This window comes from Carassius gibelio, chromosome B15, assembly GCF_023724105.1.
Source record: "Carassius gibelio isolate Cgi1373 ecotype wild population from Czech Republic chromosome B15, carGib1.2-hapl.c, whole genome shotgun sequence".
Classification (NCBI taxonomy): domain Eukaryota; kingdom Metazoa; phylum Chordata; class Actinopteri; order Cypriniformes; family Cyprinidae; genus Carassius; species Carassius gibelio.
The window spans coordinates 4,746,569-4,764,075 of record NC_068410.1 but is presented as its reverse complement, the minus strand read 5'-3'; the positions used below and the strand labels follow the sequence as shown (position 1 = coordinate 4,764,075).

At 36.0% G+C, this 17,507-nt stretch overlaps 1 protein-coding gene across 3 annotated transcripts in view; it reads left to right on the top strand.

Moving 5' to 3' along the window:
- The window catches only part of fat3a (FAT atypical cadherin 3a), a 140,969-nt gene that overhangs the window by 77,372 nt on the left and 46,090 nt on the right, over positions 1-17,507 (top strand). For all 3 annotated transcript variants that reach the window (XM_052576898.1, XM_052576897.1, XM_052576896.1), the window contains exons 3-7: positions 857-975; positions 1,143-1,341; positions 10,076-10,137; positions 11,379-11,696; positions 12,939-13,152. In XM_052576898.1, coding sequence (XP_052432858.1) covers positions 857-975; positions 1,143-1,341; positions 10,076-10,137; positions 11,379-11,696; positions 12,939-13,152 — 912 coding nt within the window. The remainder of the gene's footprint in view (positions 1-856; positions 976-1,142; positions 1,342-10,075; positions 10,138-11,378; positions 11,697-12,938; positions 13,153-17,507) is intronic.

The following is a 17,507-nucleotide window of genomic DNA, read 5'->3' as shown; positions in this document are numbered from 1 at the left end:
TATATATATAGATGCTGTTAGTGAGATTGGTCCACTGCTATGACTTTTTCGATGCGCATGTAGGAATTTATTCCCCCGTAGTTTATGCACATTCTTTCGTATCGGATGAAAAAGTTTATCCGACTCAAATGTGCGCATAAGTTTTTCATGCATGTTTTGGAATTTATGCATGTCTTGGCGTTTTCATCTAGCATTTTTTCTTGCAACATTCCAAAATGCACATTAAGTTAAAAATAGGATGATGGAAACACAGCTATTGTTTCTGTGTTAGGATCAAACAAACAGCAATGTTTTAATAGAGCCACAAATATTTCAAGAAAATTACCTGAAAATTGTTTGCTTAGTACACCAATCTTAGATACAAGACAGTATTTAACATTAAAACAATTCCCCTAAGTTTTAATGATTTTGTTTAGTAATTTATTTTTTGTAAAAGCAATTATTGCTAAGGTAAAGTGTGTAATTTCTGCACCACTAGCATCAGTAAACAGACCTTCTCTAATAATGACTTTCTACATACTTAAGCAGGAAGCCACGCCCAAAAAACATGCTATTGGCTGAGCCATAGTTTCTGTTATACTCAAAACAGCAATGTTTTTGATAGTGCCAAAAACTTTTCAAGCATAAACTGCTCATTTAGATTATAAATCTGAGATATGTGACCAGATTTCAACAATATAACAATTTGCACAGTTCAGTTTTAATGTTTCTGCTCTGTATTTGCTTTTTTTGACGGCAATTACTGCTATCAGAGTTAATATGAGTTTGTCAGTCTCATTGTAACTAAATGATCGATTCTGAAATTCAAATGTTCAGCTTGTGATGTTTTGGTGTTTTTATCCATTTTATTCTGCAGGTGTCATCTACACTGCAGATCTGTTGGACCGAGAGACGCAGGACTCCTATTGGCTGACAGTGTACGCTACTGATCTGGGAGTGGTCCCGCAGTCAGCAGCACTACAAGTGTACATACAGGTAAAGTAGTGTGCATCCTATCTGAGATAGATAGATAGATAGATAGATAGATAGATAGATAGATAGATAGATAGATAGATAGATAGATAGATAGATAGATAGATAGATAGATAGATAGATAGATAGATAGATAGATAGATGTGTGGTAAATCTGTGTGTTTGAACAGGTTGAGGATGTTAACGATAACGCCCCCCTCACATCTGAGCCGATGTATCACGCCACCATTCCGGAAAATTCCCCAAAGGACCAGTCCGTCATTCAGGTCCAGGCGCAGGACCCTGACGCCACGGCAACCGAGCCCCGCCTGTCATTCCGTATCTCCAGCGGCAACCCGCAGAACTTCTTCAGCATCAACCCGCGCACCGGTCAGTGTCCTGTCAATCAAACTCCTTCTGTGTGATAGACAGAATAAATTACTGTCAGTTTTAATAAGTTGAGTTTGTATGCGTGTCTCTTAAAAAGTACCATGGTACAGTGATGATATCATATGGTCCATCTCTCCGTCATTCTATCCATCCAGCCTTCATTATCTCCAACTTCCAACCGTCATTCTGTCCATCTTCCACCTATCTGTCCATTCATCCATCTATCTTTTTATCATCCATCTATTCTATCCATCCATCCATCTATCTATGATTTTATAGTCCATCAGTCTACCCATCTATTGTTCTATCATCCATCTATCTATTTATTAGGGGTGGCACTGTTCAACTTTTTCACGATTCGGTTTGTTTCAAGGTTTTAGAGTCATCTATCTATCTATCTATCTATCTATCTATCTATCTATCTATCTATCTATCTATTATTTACATATACTGTGATTTACCATGGTACCTTTTAAAAAAAAAAAACACACAAAAATAAAAAACATGGTAATATCTTTTGGTCTTTTTTTGTCTTTTGTCTTTTAGTCTTTGGTGTAGATCAAGCTAATTATTCCTACCTGTGCATTAATTAATTCTGCTCATTTAGTATTTAAATTCACTCATTTACATATCAGCATCTGAGTGTGTGAGTTCTTGAGGTCTGTTGCTGTTCTCCGCATTATGACATCATCGTTTGAGCCTACTGTGAATCCTGACTGCTGATTGGCTGGTGTTATGGATTTGCCTTTGATTGACAGATTAATTTCATAGCCACATGGCCCCTCCCTCCAGCCTCACGCCCCATAGTGCATGTCAGCAGGAAGCGCCGATCCTAATTAAAAACTTTGTAAAGGTCACAAAAGGTCAAGCTGTCAGAAAGACAGAAGGCAACAGCAAACAGGAAGCAGACAGAGAGAAAGATCAGAAAGTGTTGGGAGGTGTGATGCCATGAATTTGTTTTCATAAAAGGTATTTCCTGAAGAACTCAACACATACATTTTCTGCAGATGTCTGTGTGTGTGTGTGTGTGTGTGTGTGTGTGTGTGTGGCAGAAGTTTGATCTTGTTACAGATCTATCTATCTATCTATCTGTCTGTCTGTCTGCTGTCTGCTGTCTGCTGTCTATCTGTCTGTCTATCTATCTGTCTGTCTGTCTGTCTGCTGTCTGTCTGTCTGTCTGTCTGTCTATCTATTATTCTCTCTCTTTTGCAGAGGTGTGAACTGTTTGATTTCAGTCTTGTATTTGTTTGTTCTAGTGAAAGCTGTCTAAATGTTAATCAAACGGTTGCAGGCCTGGCCTCTGCTCTCATCTGTCAGCATCATGAGAAAGGCCTCTCAGCCTCGTCCTGTTTAAATGTATGTGTGTAACAGAGACGATTACACCTCACCATCTCGCCGGCACACACACCCCAGCTCTGTGTGTTGGGCTTTTATTGGGAAACTTGTTTGTCTGTTTATGTATATAGATTACATGAATTATTGATGCCAAGTCAAATATACCCAGTGCACAGAGAGAGATGAAATGACCGCTCTCAGGAAACCTCATTCAATTCAAGGTTTAAATAACTTGTGGAGAAGTATTGAGCAATACAGTAAAGATGACTTTAAAGGTCATTTTAATTATTCTCCTATAAAGGAGAGTTGAAACTGATGTTTCTGAGATGGCCTGTATAATGTTTCCTTTCAAGCGGAGAACATGATGCACAGCTTTGAGAATTCTGACCTTGTTATATATATATGTGCTGTATGTGTGTGTGTTTTCTTAATGACATCTTTGAGTCACTGGAGTTTGTGTATGCCGCAAGGAAATGTTTATTTATTGACACATTTCTGAGAAAGCAGAGCCAGGGTGTGTGTTTTTTTGAAAGTGTGTGTGTGTAGTCAGCATGGTTGGGGGCAGATGTGTTATGAGGATATTTTGAAGATGCAATGCAGCGTTTTGTGAAGGTGACTCCAAAACCAAGCATCTTTAGTTCTTTCACAAGACTGGAGTTTGCACACGCTCCCTAGACACGTCTGTGTGCTCCCTCGACAGTCTAACACATCTGCTGGGACAGTTAAAGTTATATTGTAGTTTACACACATTGCCTGGACTGATCCCTGCGCTGAGGTATGTGTGGTCTCTTATGATAGTTTACACATGCTTCTGAAAGATTTATTAACTGACATGGGGGACGTTGCTTGGACGCAGATGTGTTTGTAACTGAGGAGTTTATACACAAACCCTAAACAACTCAGTTTATCGATACCAGAAAGCCAGCCTCTAGTATCAATACTGAATGCAGGCAACAAATAAAAGTCCAGAAGATAATAAAATAATATAATCTTAGCTCAGTCCACAATAATTAAATTCAATGCATCTTGTCAGAAGCATAACAAAGAATTCGCTACACGGGGCCAACCAAACCCCAAAAAATTTAAAATAAAATATATATTATTATTATTATTATAATTATTAATAGAAAATACTGTGTAGTAATATAATATTACCAGTTATGGTGATGTTTATTTTTTTATTGATGTTATTATTATTATTACTTATATTGTTGTTATCACCACACAATAATCATATAATTATAATGATAATAATAATAATAATTGTATTGTGCTGTTGTGTTTACTAATTACATATAATAATAATTTAATTATCATATAAAACATTTCCCACCAGCGACAAAACAAAATAAACATTAGTAGTAGTATTTTGCTTTTATGTTGATAATAATAATTATAATGATAATAATAATCTTGGTGGCAGTGGTTTATTATTATATCATATTAATGCAAATTAAAATTATTATTTTAATAATTTGCAGATTCCATAAAGCATAGAGAAGAGCAGTTTTGAACTAATTTTAATAAATATTACAGTGAAAGAAAAAAGCTATGGCTAAAATGGTCTTATTACATGGAATTATGAATGATAAACTGAAGCAGGTTCATGTACTATTAATCAACGCCTTACTTTTGCTGATCCACAACACTGGTCCTCCATGGATTCAGTGTATTCTGTTGCTTATGTAGAGTGATAAATTCATTTAGACTCTCTGGGTTGTGCACAACAGTGGGAAATTGCACCATTTGGAAGTGCGTTTAAGCTTATTTAAGTTCAGAGTCTGTTCTCCCAAGTGCATCTCCAAACAAATGCAGAACTGAGCGCTTTACACACACTCCCCAAACAACAGGAGCACAACTCTAGTATTATAGTTCATTCACCTCAGTTTACTGACACACTCCTCCATTCTCCCTAAACACTACAGCCTTCTGAACACACTTCCTAAACTCCATCATTTTGCTTGGATTTATTTGCTCTCATTGTGCTTCCGAACATCCCTCCAGACGTTACACATGATGGATGGACAGATGATTGAATATATATATATATATATATAAATATATATATATATATATATAAATATATATATATATATATATATATATATATATATATATATATATATATATATATATATATATATATATATATATATATATATATACTGTATATGGATAGATGGAGGAATGGATGTGTGCCAAAATGATGTTTTTATCACAGCTGCCAGTAGCAGGTGAATTGAGAAAATTTGATGACCATAAATATTTGTTACTGGTCATGAAATGTCTTTTACATAATTTTTCATTAAAAAAAAATAGGGTTCATTTATTATGTGTGTGTGTGTGTGTGTGTGCGTTTGCGTGTGCGTGTGAGTTTCTTAATGTAGCAATTTACTAAGAATAATAGGGTGATATTAAGTATTTGTAAAGAAAAACTACTTAATAATTTATATGAATGCATAAAATTTTTTTACATATAAAATAAAAATGTTTAATAAATATAATAATACACAACTTATGTAATATAATATCTAAAAATACATAATAATACATGTGTGTATTTATTATTTATATAAAAAGTATATAAAAAAAATCACATTTCAGATTCATTATTGTATTTTTTACAGTTATAATTTAAAACATTGTATTATTTTGTAAATATACATATTTGTATCTATATAATATTTGTTATTCATTTATAATTAACTACAGTATGTATATAATGTAGAACCAAACAAATTACAGAAAGTATAATAAAAAAAAATATTCTATTCTGTGTTTTATTAAAAAAACAGGAGACACATAACTAATACGTAATGTGGTACAAAACATTATTCATGTGTGCATATGTATTTATAAAAATAAATAAAGATTCCTTGCATGTTTTCCTATATAATAATGATATCATATCTTAGCCAGCATCGATGTGAAACGTTAGCTCTCATAACAACATCAAAACTCTCTTTTTGTTGTTTCCTGTAATGCACGGAACAGATCACACAAGTGTCCCGTATGGGATTCCATAGGGAGGAAAACCAGCTTTTAAAATGATTTCCGTGGCTGAGTTAGAGTTGAAAGCTGCTCTGCAGTCAGTAAACAGTCTCCTGTAGACGAGGCGACAGCATGTAAGATCACAGGAGGAGAACTAAACACAAACATTTCCATCATTATTATACAGTCTCTTCAGTCGAGCGCATGAACGGCTTTCATTTCATTCTCTCACGTATGTCAGGTAAAACAGCCAGGGCCAGACTCTCATTCTAGCAGCGTCCTGACTCACTCGGTTTGATTCACTCGTCAGTCACAGTCTGTTTGGACGGATGAATGGTCACCAGTCTTCAAACTTTCGACAACAGTGCTTGTTTTCAGCTTTAAACTCTTCAAAAGGCTTGCGAAATCTCGCTCTTTCTCTCTTCTGCTTGTCTCAGCAGTAATTTGTGTCTCTTTGAGTCTCGTCTGCAGGTTTCCTCTCCTCCAACCCTGAGATCTCCTCGTCTTCCCTCCCCCTCCATCTCATCCTCTCTCATCTCTCTCTTATCCTCTCCTAACACCTTCCTCTCCTCCCTCTCTCGCTGTATCACCCTCTCATTCTCTCGTTCACAAGGCCTTACGTGTCTTTTGCTCTCTTTTTCTCTCTCGGTTTCTTACTCTTCCATTCCGTCCCCCTGCGACTCCGTAGCGTCCTTCCGTCTCTCTCTCGTTCTCTCTGTTCTGTCTTCCTCCTCGTGATGAAAGACTCTAAGAATAGTTCTCTCTCTTTCTCTGATAATCACTGCATCTTCTCCAGCATGTAAACACCCTGTTTTCTACGGCACGGGAGATCCGCGTTCGTTCTGCTCACCCTGATTGCGATCATTCTGATTATCCTCCATAATGGATCATTTGGAATAATAGACGACTCCCAGAGTTTTTTCAAAAGCATCGTTCATCACTTCTGCGATAGCATGGCCTGAGGAGCAGTAATAAGCCATATCTTTAAAGTACTTCTCTAGTGCTGTTTCTTTATAAAGCCTTACGTTTTATCTGTAACGTACTGACAGAATTAGGCCAGAAATACCCAAGAAATGTATGAACCCACACAAGACCAGTGAGAATAAAAAAAGACTGTCTCTTGAGCAGCAGCTCAGCGAGTCAGAATGATTTCTGAAGGATCATGTGACACTGAAGACTTCAGTAATGATGCTGATCACAGGAATGCATTAGATTTGAAAATGTAATCAAATTGAAAGCAGTTATCTCAAATTGTAATAATATTTCACAATATTACTTTTTACTGTATTTTTAATCAAATAAATGCAGACTTGGCAAGCGAAAGTGACTTGCGCAAAAACAAAACAGGATTTTGATATTTTGATTTGTATATATTATATTTATATATTACATATGAATTGTTAATATATTTAATAAATATTTAACTTTTTCATTTTTAAAATTAATTATACATTACTAATATTCAATTAAGCACAAAATCAAGATGTAATCTTATATTTTTTATTATTATTTTATTACTCATGATTACTTAAATTTATCAGTTATACCAGTTTCTAAAATTGAAGTTTATAAATTTAAAGTTATAGTTAAAGCAGAAATACTGAAAATAGCTGTTTGATTGACAGCTTGATAAAAGTAGGTATTTAAATAAACTTGTTTAATCACGTCCTTTATTAAAAAATAATCGGTGTAAAACTTTTGTCAATCAGTGCAAACGACAATGCAAAGGCTCGCTGTAAATTATGAATGCCGTTTTGACATTTAGAAAAAGCGTGCAATTTTAAAAACCAGCATGAATCGCCTCTGCACTGAAATCTGCCATTCTCTTGTTTCTTTGTCTTTGTCAGATGGCTGTTGATTTATAGATGCAGTGTGATCTCAGCATGCATGCATGTGTGTGTGTGTGTGTGTGTGTGGCCAGTTTACCTTTGGTGCATGTTTCGAATTTATGACGCCGACCCTGCCAATGAATCACAGACACACTCATATGGGGCAATTCCCACCTGCAGCCATTCGACGCACAAAACACATGCAACGCCGGCAGTTTCCAAAGGTTTTGACGTTATTTTTATCCACAATGAGTTTCTTGGGAAATCAATGCCTCCCGAATAAACCTTTAACGACTGGAGGAACAAAAGACAAATGCACTGTGAAATAAATGCATGCGGTGATTATAAAATAACTCAAAAATGAAAAAGAACATCTCATGCATATTCTAAACGCAACAGATAACTAGCCTGTATAGGAATGCTGTTGTATACTATTGCTGTTTTAGTTAAATGCTTGTAATCACTCGTCTCTCTAATTAATATGCTAATTCCAGTGAATGCAGCTGTTCTTTAGCTAAGCGCACACTCATTCTCACTGATTGGATCCTTATACAAAGACACCCTCATTAGCAAAACCATTGCTGTTAGTTAAAAGTAGGTTAAAGGGATAGATCACCCAAAAATTACAATTCTGTCATTTCATCACCATCATGTCACAGTTTTTCTTCTCTTGAACACAAAAGAAGATGTTTTGAAGAATATTGGTAACCAAACAGTTGACTGTAGCCATTGACTTCCATACTATGAAAGTATAAAAGCGTCAATGGGTACCGTCAACTTTTTGTTTAACAACATTCTTTCAAATATATTCTATGGTACTCAATAGAAGAAAGAAACTCAGGATTGAAATGGCATGAGGCTGAGTAAATGATAACGGACTTTTAATTTTTTGGGTGATCTGTCCCTTTAAGAGAAACTTCTGACTATAAAATTGTACGTCTGAGGGATTTACCAATTTTTTGTGTGTGTGTGTGTGTGTGTGTGTGTGTGTGTGTGTGTGTGTGCGAGGAGCCTATAATATGGACGTCGCATAAAAAGCCTGTGTGGGTGTTCAGTGTCCAACGTTAAAGCTCTAATCTGTCCGTTTTCCCACCGTATGCGGTCTTACTTTCCCACACACTCCGGTCAAGAGCGGTAGCTGTGTAACGAGCCTCTGGTTGCCATGACGATGAGATCAGAAGTCTGTAGACGTTAAGACCCTGCATGCCCACTATGACCAGTAAACCCCATTCAGGTAGCAGCAATTATCCAGTGGGGCCTCTAACGGACTGTGTGTGTGTGTGTGTGTGTGTTTCAGGCATGATGTCATCAGCAAACTTTTGTCTCGTTTTGTTTGCCCCCTCGTTCCCCTCCTCTCCTGTCCTCCTCCTTCCCTGCGCCGCTGTGACTTGATTCAACACAGCCGCCCCTCTCTTTCTCTTCCTCCTTGTGTCTCTCTTCATCTCTGATATGGGTCAGTGATGGGGCGCCCTGGGATGCGCCTGATCAGAAAGAATATTTAAGGACCCGCAGGCACTTTGACAATCCATGGAGAATGTTACTGTAGGAGCACAACAGCAGGGCTACAAAAGTAAAAAAAAAAAAAAATCAACGTATCTATTTTTTATTTTTTTTTTGGGTCTAAAGTGTAATCTTTTAAATTATAATTGTAACTATATATATATATATATATATATATATATATATATATATATATATATATATATATATATATATATATATAAATATAAATATAAATATATATATAAATTGCACTACCCACATTCCCTATAGGTAATATATTATTATCTAAAAATTGGGTTCCATGAGATTTTTTTATGCTTTCATAAAGTCTCTTTTGCTCACCAAGGCTAAACTTGATAAACATACAGTAAAATATGTAATATTGTGAAATATTATTCCTTAAGGAGAAAAATTCAGCATCATCACTCCAGTCTTCAGTGTCACATGATTCTTCAGAAATCATTTTAATATACTGATTTGCAGCTCAAAAACATTTCTGATTATAATCAATGTTATTAAGTTGCTTAATATTTTGTGGAAACAGTGCTACATTTTTCAGAATTCTTTGCTGGATAAAAAGTTTAAAAGAACAGCATTTATTTGAAACAGAAACCATTTACAAATTTTGGGGTCAGAAAGGCTTCATTATTCAGCAAGGACGCATTGTTAAATTCAATGCATCCTTGCTGAATAATAAATCCTTTCTGACCCCCAAAATTTGTAAATGATTTATTACTATTAATATTTTATTATTTATTGCATACTTTGTTTTGTATATATTATTTACTTGTTGCTTGTTCATCTTTCAGTATTTTTTCTCACTACTATATATTATCTATTATGTATTTCTTTATTTTTTGTGCTTCCTTCAGTGCTTTTCAACAGTTCTCAATCTATAGCACCATGCCAAAGAAATTGCATTTTTATTCATTATGAATTGCATCTAACAACAGTGAATCTAGTTTTTGTGAAACTTTGATCACTGTCATTACTTGTAGTTTAGAGACTGCAGAAGTGGTTGGATCAGAAAATATTTCTAAAGCGCCTGCTAAAACGAGTGATTTTGTGTGTTGCAGGTCTGATTACCACAACCTCACGGAAACTGGATCGTGAACAACAGGCTGAGCACGTACTGGAGGTGAGACACACTCATGTGAACCCACATTGACACATATTGCTACGTTCACACAAGTACGCATCGGAGAGATTTGAGCCATGCTAATTTGCACTGCCTCCAAATTGCAGATCAATTTCGTGTGGGACGGGAGAATTATGACAATTTTCACTTCATATGAATGCAAGATTATCGACGTGTTCTGACTGAGTCCTATAGACGTCTGTTTGAAATTCAAAATGCTTGCTCTGCTAGTCTGAACACATATAGTATGTTTAAGTGCTAAAGTCAGTGCTTTCGAGTGGGTGTTTTGTGTTTGTAATGAAAGCGATTTGTCGTGTTGAACTTTTGAGGACGAACTTGTCACTCGTGTTATGTTACCCGTTCACCGTGTGATCCCTTGACACCCAAACATTACACAGACCAAACGCCCCTTTAATTTATTACAACCCCCCTCTTTTTTCTCATTTATGGCTCCCTCTTTCTTTCTCTCAGACAGACAGATTGAATTTGTACAGGCATGGCACGGCAGTCTGTGAAAGGAAATGAATAAAGTGAATTGAATTAATCGTTCTGTTGTTGTTGCCGAGATGGATGGCACACCCAATGTCTTTTGTTTTTAATGATATCATTGAAACGTTCCACTGCACTCTACTGATTGGCCGGCGGCCACGTGTGACTGTTCTGATTGGTTGATGGGCAATGGGCATGTTTGCTAATGAAAAATAAAAATGGATAGAATATTAGAAACAGGAAATGAGAGAAAAGCGCAACATGACTCATCATCCCTCCGTTCTACAGAGAGAAAAAAATATGTAGAAGATCAGATACATAGAGAATCAAATTTCTCCTTTTCTGTCCATCTATAATGGGTTTTTACCATGAATAGTAGTGTTTACTAAGGCAAGCATCTCTTGTGCTGTGACTGTTACAAATCTGTAACTCGGCCCACAATTAAATGAAATTAAATCAAACATTTTCTTGAGCAGCAAATCACATATTAGAATGATTTCTGAAGATTCATGTGGCGTTGAAGACTGGAGTAATGATGCAGAAAAATCAGCTTTGCATCACAGGATTTTTTAAAATATATTAAAATAGAAAGCAGCTATTTTAAATTGTAATAATATTTCATAATATTACTGTTTTTGCTGTATTTTGGATCAAATAAATTCAGCCTTGGTGAGCAGAAAAGCCTTCTTTCAAAACTATTAGTGTTTTGAATGCAAATGTGAGCTCGTGCTCATCACTGTTTTTGTGTCCAGGTGACTGTATCAGATGGCGGACCTTCTCCCAGACACACCACAGTATGGGTGGTGATCCAGGTGTTGGATGTTAATGATAACAAACCAACATTTCCAGAGAAGGTGTACCAGGTCCGTTTACCAGAGCGCACCCGTAAACAGCGAGGCGCTCCTATATATCGAGTGTTTGCCTACGACCAAGACCAGGGCGCCAACGCTGAACTCTCCTACAGCATCGTCGATGGCAATGAGGATGGGAAGTTCATAATCGATGCCAAAACCGGTGTGGTTTCATCACCCAAGAAACAGTTCACAGCTGGAACCTATGATATTCTTACCGTGAGTCACCTTTGGCCCTTGAGCTTCTATAATAAGTTCTGTCATGACAACTCTTGGAGGGATTGACATGATAATGTACATGACAATGATAATGTATTTGGTCTTGGCAGAATAGATCTGCTATGCTGCTGCTGCTAAGGGCAGAACAAGTTCCTAGACTTGCTACTGCCAATACATCAGCAACATGCTGCTAGGAGCATTTAAGAAATATTTCTGCTGTAAATATAACATACATAAAATAACCCCCATATAGAGCATACATTAATCACCTCATAGCAGATCTATACAGGTGGAGCTGGGGAAGGTGGAGGATTTCTGAGCAAGCTGTAACTGCTACGGCAAGCACTAGTTATATATTTGAATGTTGAGCATCAATGCCATTGGCTACCGATACAGGAGAGAACCAATCAGCTTTGCCATGTGATAATGATGTCATTAAATCAGATTGAGTTAGACCTATAGGACTGCGCCATCTAGAGTTTCATGCCAGAACTCTGCATTTAAACGTACACTTGTATGTGATTATAAAATGAAATACTGTGTTTTATATAATGACAAAAAAAAGAAGAATAAAAAAAGAATAAAAGAATGTGAAAATAATAAAATAACAAATAAAATAAAACCAATACAATTATAAAGAACAGAATAAAATAAAAATAATATTATTAATAAAACAGACAAAATAAAATATAAGAATAAATTAAAGAATAATAAAATAGAATACAATAAAATTAAGTAGAAAATCAAATAAAACAAAACAAAAACAATAAACAGAAAATAAAATACAAATATAAATAAATAAATAAATAAACAAACAAGCAAGCAAGCAAGCTTGGTAGACCATCATGGCCATGTTTATAGATGTTTAGACCAATTTGTTCATGTGCCAAATACCTGACATGTTCCATAAACATGCAAAAAAAAATTCCTAACCTAATTAGAATTATATAAATCATCCATATGTGATATTAGGACAAGAAACGGTCTCACCAGGTTTAACCAGAAGTGTAAACTCAGAGATAATAATTTCCAGGTCTTGAAAAACTCCCTTGACATATATAGCAGTTCAATTCTCATAATGAGGGAGTTGACATTTAAAAAAAAAAGTTATTGTAAAAGGTTCGTTCTTTTGTTTGCATTCAGTGCAAAGGTCAACACTGAATGCATTCTTCCATTTCAGTTCATTCCTTTTAATGCCTGGTGTTCTTGTCTTCCTGACATGCGTTTAACCTCTGAGCGCAGGTGAAGGCAGTGGATAATGGACGTCCTCAGCGCTGGGCGACGGCTCGTTTGCACATCGAGTGGATCCGCCGTCCTCCGGCCAGCCCCGTTCCTCTCGCCTTCGACGAGCAGCTTTACAATTTCACCATCATGGAAACTGACAAAGTGGCAGATATTGTAGGCGTGGTGTCCGCCCAACAGCAAGGCTCCGCCTCCTTATGGTTTGACATCACAGGTGAGAGCTTGGACGCTTTATGTTAATGTGATGATCTATGCAATTTAGAGACAACTTTAGCTGCAGGATAGAAATGCAATGGATTTTTAGCATTTAGTGAAGGATTGAATATAAATGCCAGGGGTTGGGATTTACTCTAACGATGTTGAAAATTTTAAATGCTGTGTTTTTAGAAATAATTATACTTTATTTAAATATATATATATATATATATATAAAATTGGATTTTAGAATGATGGGTTTGGCTTACAGCTAGATGAAATTCAATTACAGAGTCATTAGGCCAAATATTTACATATTATGGTTTAGAGTTTTTGGGAATGTTTGTGGTTCACTGCATGATTTGTGGCATTGTATTGCTATCTTTTGTCATTCCACGGTCACCATGGCGATTGCTTGCCGCTATCTGTATCTGTGGTGATGTAAGGTTTGTATGCACACAAACAAATGACTAATACATTTTAAATAATTGATCACAAAACAAACCTATATTATATTATATTATATTATATTATATCATATTATATTATATTATATTATATTATATTATATTATATTATATTATATTATATCATATTATATTATATTATATTATGAATACAATAGTGGAAAGTGTGTTAATTGTAATAATGCTATCTAACACAGTAATATTGATAAAGCTGAGTGATGTAGATGTTCCGGTGTCTGTTGATCTGGTAGGCATTGGGAGAGTCAGATTTGCAGCATGCACGCGGTTTGGTGTTCAGATACCTTCTGTTTGCTTCAGCAGCACCTGCTCTGCACTCTTTCGCTGCTCTGCCTCTCTTTTTCTCCTCCTCTTCTTGAGTCACAGGCCACTTCCTCTTTATTTCTTTCATCCTTTGACTCTTCATTCTTTACTTCTGTTGTTCTCTCGTCCATCCTCTCTTCCTCTCTCTCACTCTTTCTCTCTTTCTAAATGCTTCATATGGGAAGGTCCACGCTCTTTCCGTGAGATGTTCTATATACTCCAGACCGCTTGCGGCAGGAACTGTTCTACAGAAGGTATCTTTATCAGTTCAGCCGAACTCTTTTCCTCTTCTCTCTGTCAGTTTTTCTTTCTGTGGTTTCTCTCTTTCTGTCTTTTAACTCCGTATTGTGAACTCTCCTTCTGTCTTCAACTCTGTCTGCCTGTCTTTCTCTCTCTGCATGTCCAGGACTCAATTCTTTGTTTTTAAAATTTATTTATTTAATTATTTACAGATTTGTTTCGTTGCCCAGTGAAATTTTTCAGTTTTCCCGCCACAAAGAAAAAAAGTTGAGCCCATGTTTCTAATAAATAAAGTTGTTACAACCCCCACATTTTAGATTTGATTAACACTGAAGAGTTTTCAATTCCGGTTTGATAGCACATCAAAAACGAATACAAAGTTCAAACATTACAACAAACTAATGAACCAATCACAAGCAATAGCGCAGATAAAAAATACAATAGAAAAGTGATACAAATGAAATACAGTGCTTTTTAGGTAGTATCCAGGTAAGACATAGATAAGAATGATCAAATATAAAATAACAATCCATAATATTCGCTGTATAAATTAAAGGTAGATTATAAGCACAAAATATATTCAGTCAAAAGCAGTTTTCCCTTTTTCTTTTGTTGTTCGATTAACATTCAAGAGGTAGTTCACCCAAAAATGTTGTCGTCATTTACTCACCCTCCACTTTAGTTGTTTGTTTCTTCTCTTGGACACAAAATAAGTTATTTTAAATAATGTTGTTACCAAGCAGTTGACGGTATGGGGTTTTATGTCACTGTCACTTTAAGACCTAATGCACGGATCCACTATACTGATACACATGGAATTTTATTTTTCAGGATGTTAATGTTCACTTAACTTAAAATCCTCTCCAAAACGGTGATTTTAACATAAACCGTTTTCTAATAATGCTGCAGCGGACAAAAACAGACCAAAATAGACCAGACTTCTCTTTTTGCGTCTTAAATGGTTTTTAAATTGCTTGAATGTTAACATTGACATCTTCTAAATGCCTACAAATACTAAACTAATGTAATGACGCGGTGACAGTTTCATCAGTTCAGTCCTTATTGTCTAGCTTTCTCTGTCTGTCTCTTTTTCTGTCCTTCTGTCTTTGTTTCTCTCTCTTTCAGTGATTCTATTTGTCTCTTTCTTCTCCAGTCTGTCTTCCTTTCTCCCTCTCTCTATATTTATATATGTTCAGCAGAACTGCTCTTGCTCTGTTGCCGTTTAACCATCAGCTAGCTCTGCTTTCCCATCATCCCTTGGTGTTGTGCTGTGTTGCTTAAACGTGATTGGTTGGGATGTGAATTTGAGGGTGTGTCTCTTGATACAAATGTAATTTAAATGTGCGTTTGATGTATTGCTGTATGCATGTGTGTGTGCACTTTGCATTTACTATGCAGTGGCAATAATGGTTTAATTCCTGATTCCATGTGTGTGTGTTTTGTTTATGAGTTACCTAAAACCCTTCTGGCGGTCGTTGACCCAGCCTTATCATGTGTGGCTTGATTAAATGCATCATTAAACAGCCAATCGAGTGTGCATAAAGGTCAGGGGTCAGCTTAGGGTTAGCTTGCCAGACGAGAGAGAGTGTTTGAGGACAGCGAGGGTGGATGGTGATGAATGAAAGTATGTGTATGTAAGTGTATCTCTCCACCAGGTGTTACAGCAACAGGCGGCACGAGATGATTAATGCGCCCTGGGTAGAACGAGTGTGAAGAGGGAGCGTAGCGCCCTGCCAAAACACACTTCACCTGTGTTCACACGCATAGGGGTTCAAACACACTCATGCAGCAAGGCAATCTATGTCTTAAAGGAATAGTTCACCTGTAAATCACAGTTCGGTAACCATTTGCTCGCTCTCATGTTGTTCCAAAATGACATTAGTATTTTTTCTGTTATAGACCTTAGTCAGAATGGTGATGCCGCTTTTTTCCATTCATTGGTAGCAAAAAGATTTAAAGGGCTAAAAAAACAACAACAACAACAACAAACTGAAAAGTATTGCACGTGACTTGAACACTAAGTTTTTCAAGTCTTTTGAAGTTTTGTGTGAACAGACTGAAATTTAAGTCTTGTGTCATTAAAATTTTAATGATATGTGACTCTGGAGCATAGAAGCAGTCTTATGTCACTGGGGTATATTTGTAGCAATAGCCAAAAATACATTGTATGGGTCAAAATTATAGATTTTTTATGACAAAAATAATTGGGATTTTAAGTAAAGATCATGTTTACATGAAAATATTTTGTAAATCTCCTTCTTTAGATATATTCAAACTTGATGTTTGATTAGTAATGTGCAATGCTAAGAACTTCATCTGGACAACTTTAAAGCCGATTTTCTCAATATTTAGTTTTTTTGCACCGTCAGATTCCAGATTTTTTTAAATAGTTGTATCTCAGCCAAATATTATCATATCCTAACAAACTAAACATCTATGGAAAGCTTATTTATTTCTAAAAAAGAAAAATACCCTTATGACAGGTTTTGCTGTCCAGGGTCAAATAAGATAAAATGAGTGATACAAAATGTTTTATTCATTGTCTTGTGACTATTCAAAATGTAGCAATACTAGCCTAGAATGAAGTTTGATGCCTGTGGCAAGATTTACACTGGATGATAACTGAAATTTCAGTTTGTTTCTCAAACAAAGTTATCATATGATTCAACCATTTTTATGGTGCGTTTTGGAGCTTGCCAGCTTCTGGTCTGCTTTTATTGTGAGGAAAAGCATAATGTGAATGTTTTGTGAACTAACATGTCATGCGATGCATGGAAGAAAGGTTTGGATTGGCGTGAGGGTGGGTATATAGATAAATCTTTCAATTTTGAGTGAACTATACCTTGGAGTTGACTTTCAATGTGCGATAACAATTGTTTATTCGATCCATATTTTTGGTTTGCCTCTCTTTTGTTGGTGTTAATAATCTATTCTTTCCTCTTTGAGCCGAGTCTAGAGAGTGCTGTGTGTTTGTGGGCAGCATGTGTTTATTTGACTCATGTAGGATGTGTAGGAAAATATAGACTTGATCTCTTAGAAAATGGAGGAATCTTTTTCTATCACTTCAGAGTAGCACACGCACATGCATACATATGAGTGTATACGTCTTTATATATTGTGTTAGTGTTTTTTATATGTAAGATGTCTTTATATGTGTGTTTATATAAGGATATATTGCATATGTGGTGTGTGTTTGTGTGTGTGTGTGTGTGTGTGTGTGTGTGTGCATTGCATATGTGGGGTGTTTGTTGAGGATTTACTGTGATGTCTGTGGGTATAATGAGGAAATCCCATCCTACTCATGTTTAGCATTTCCAAACCCTGTATCGCCCCCATCTGGTGTACC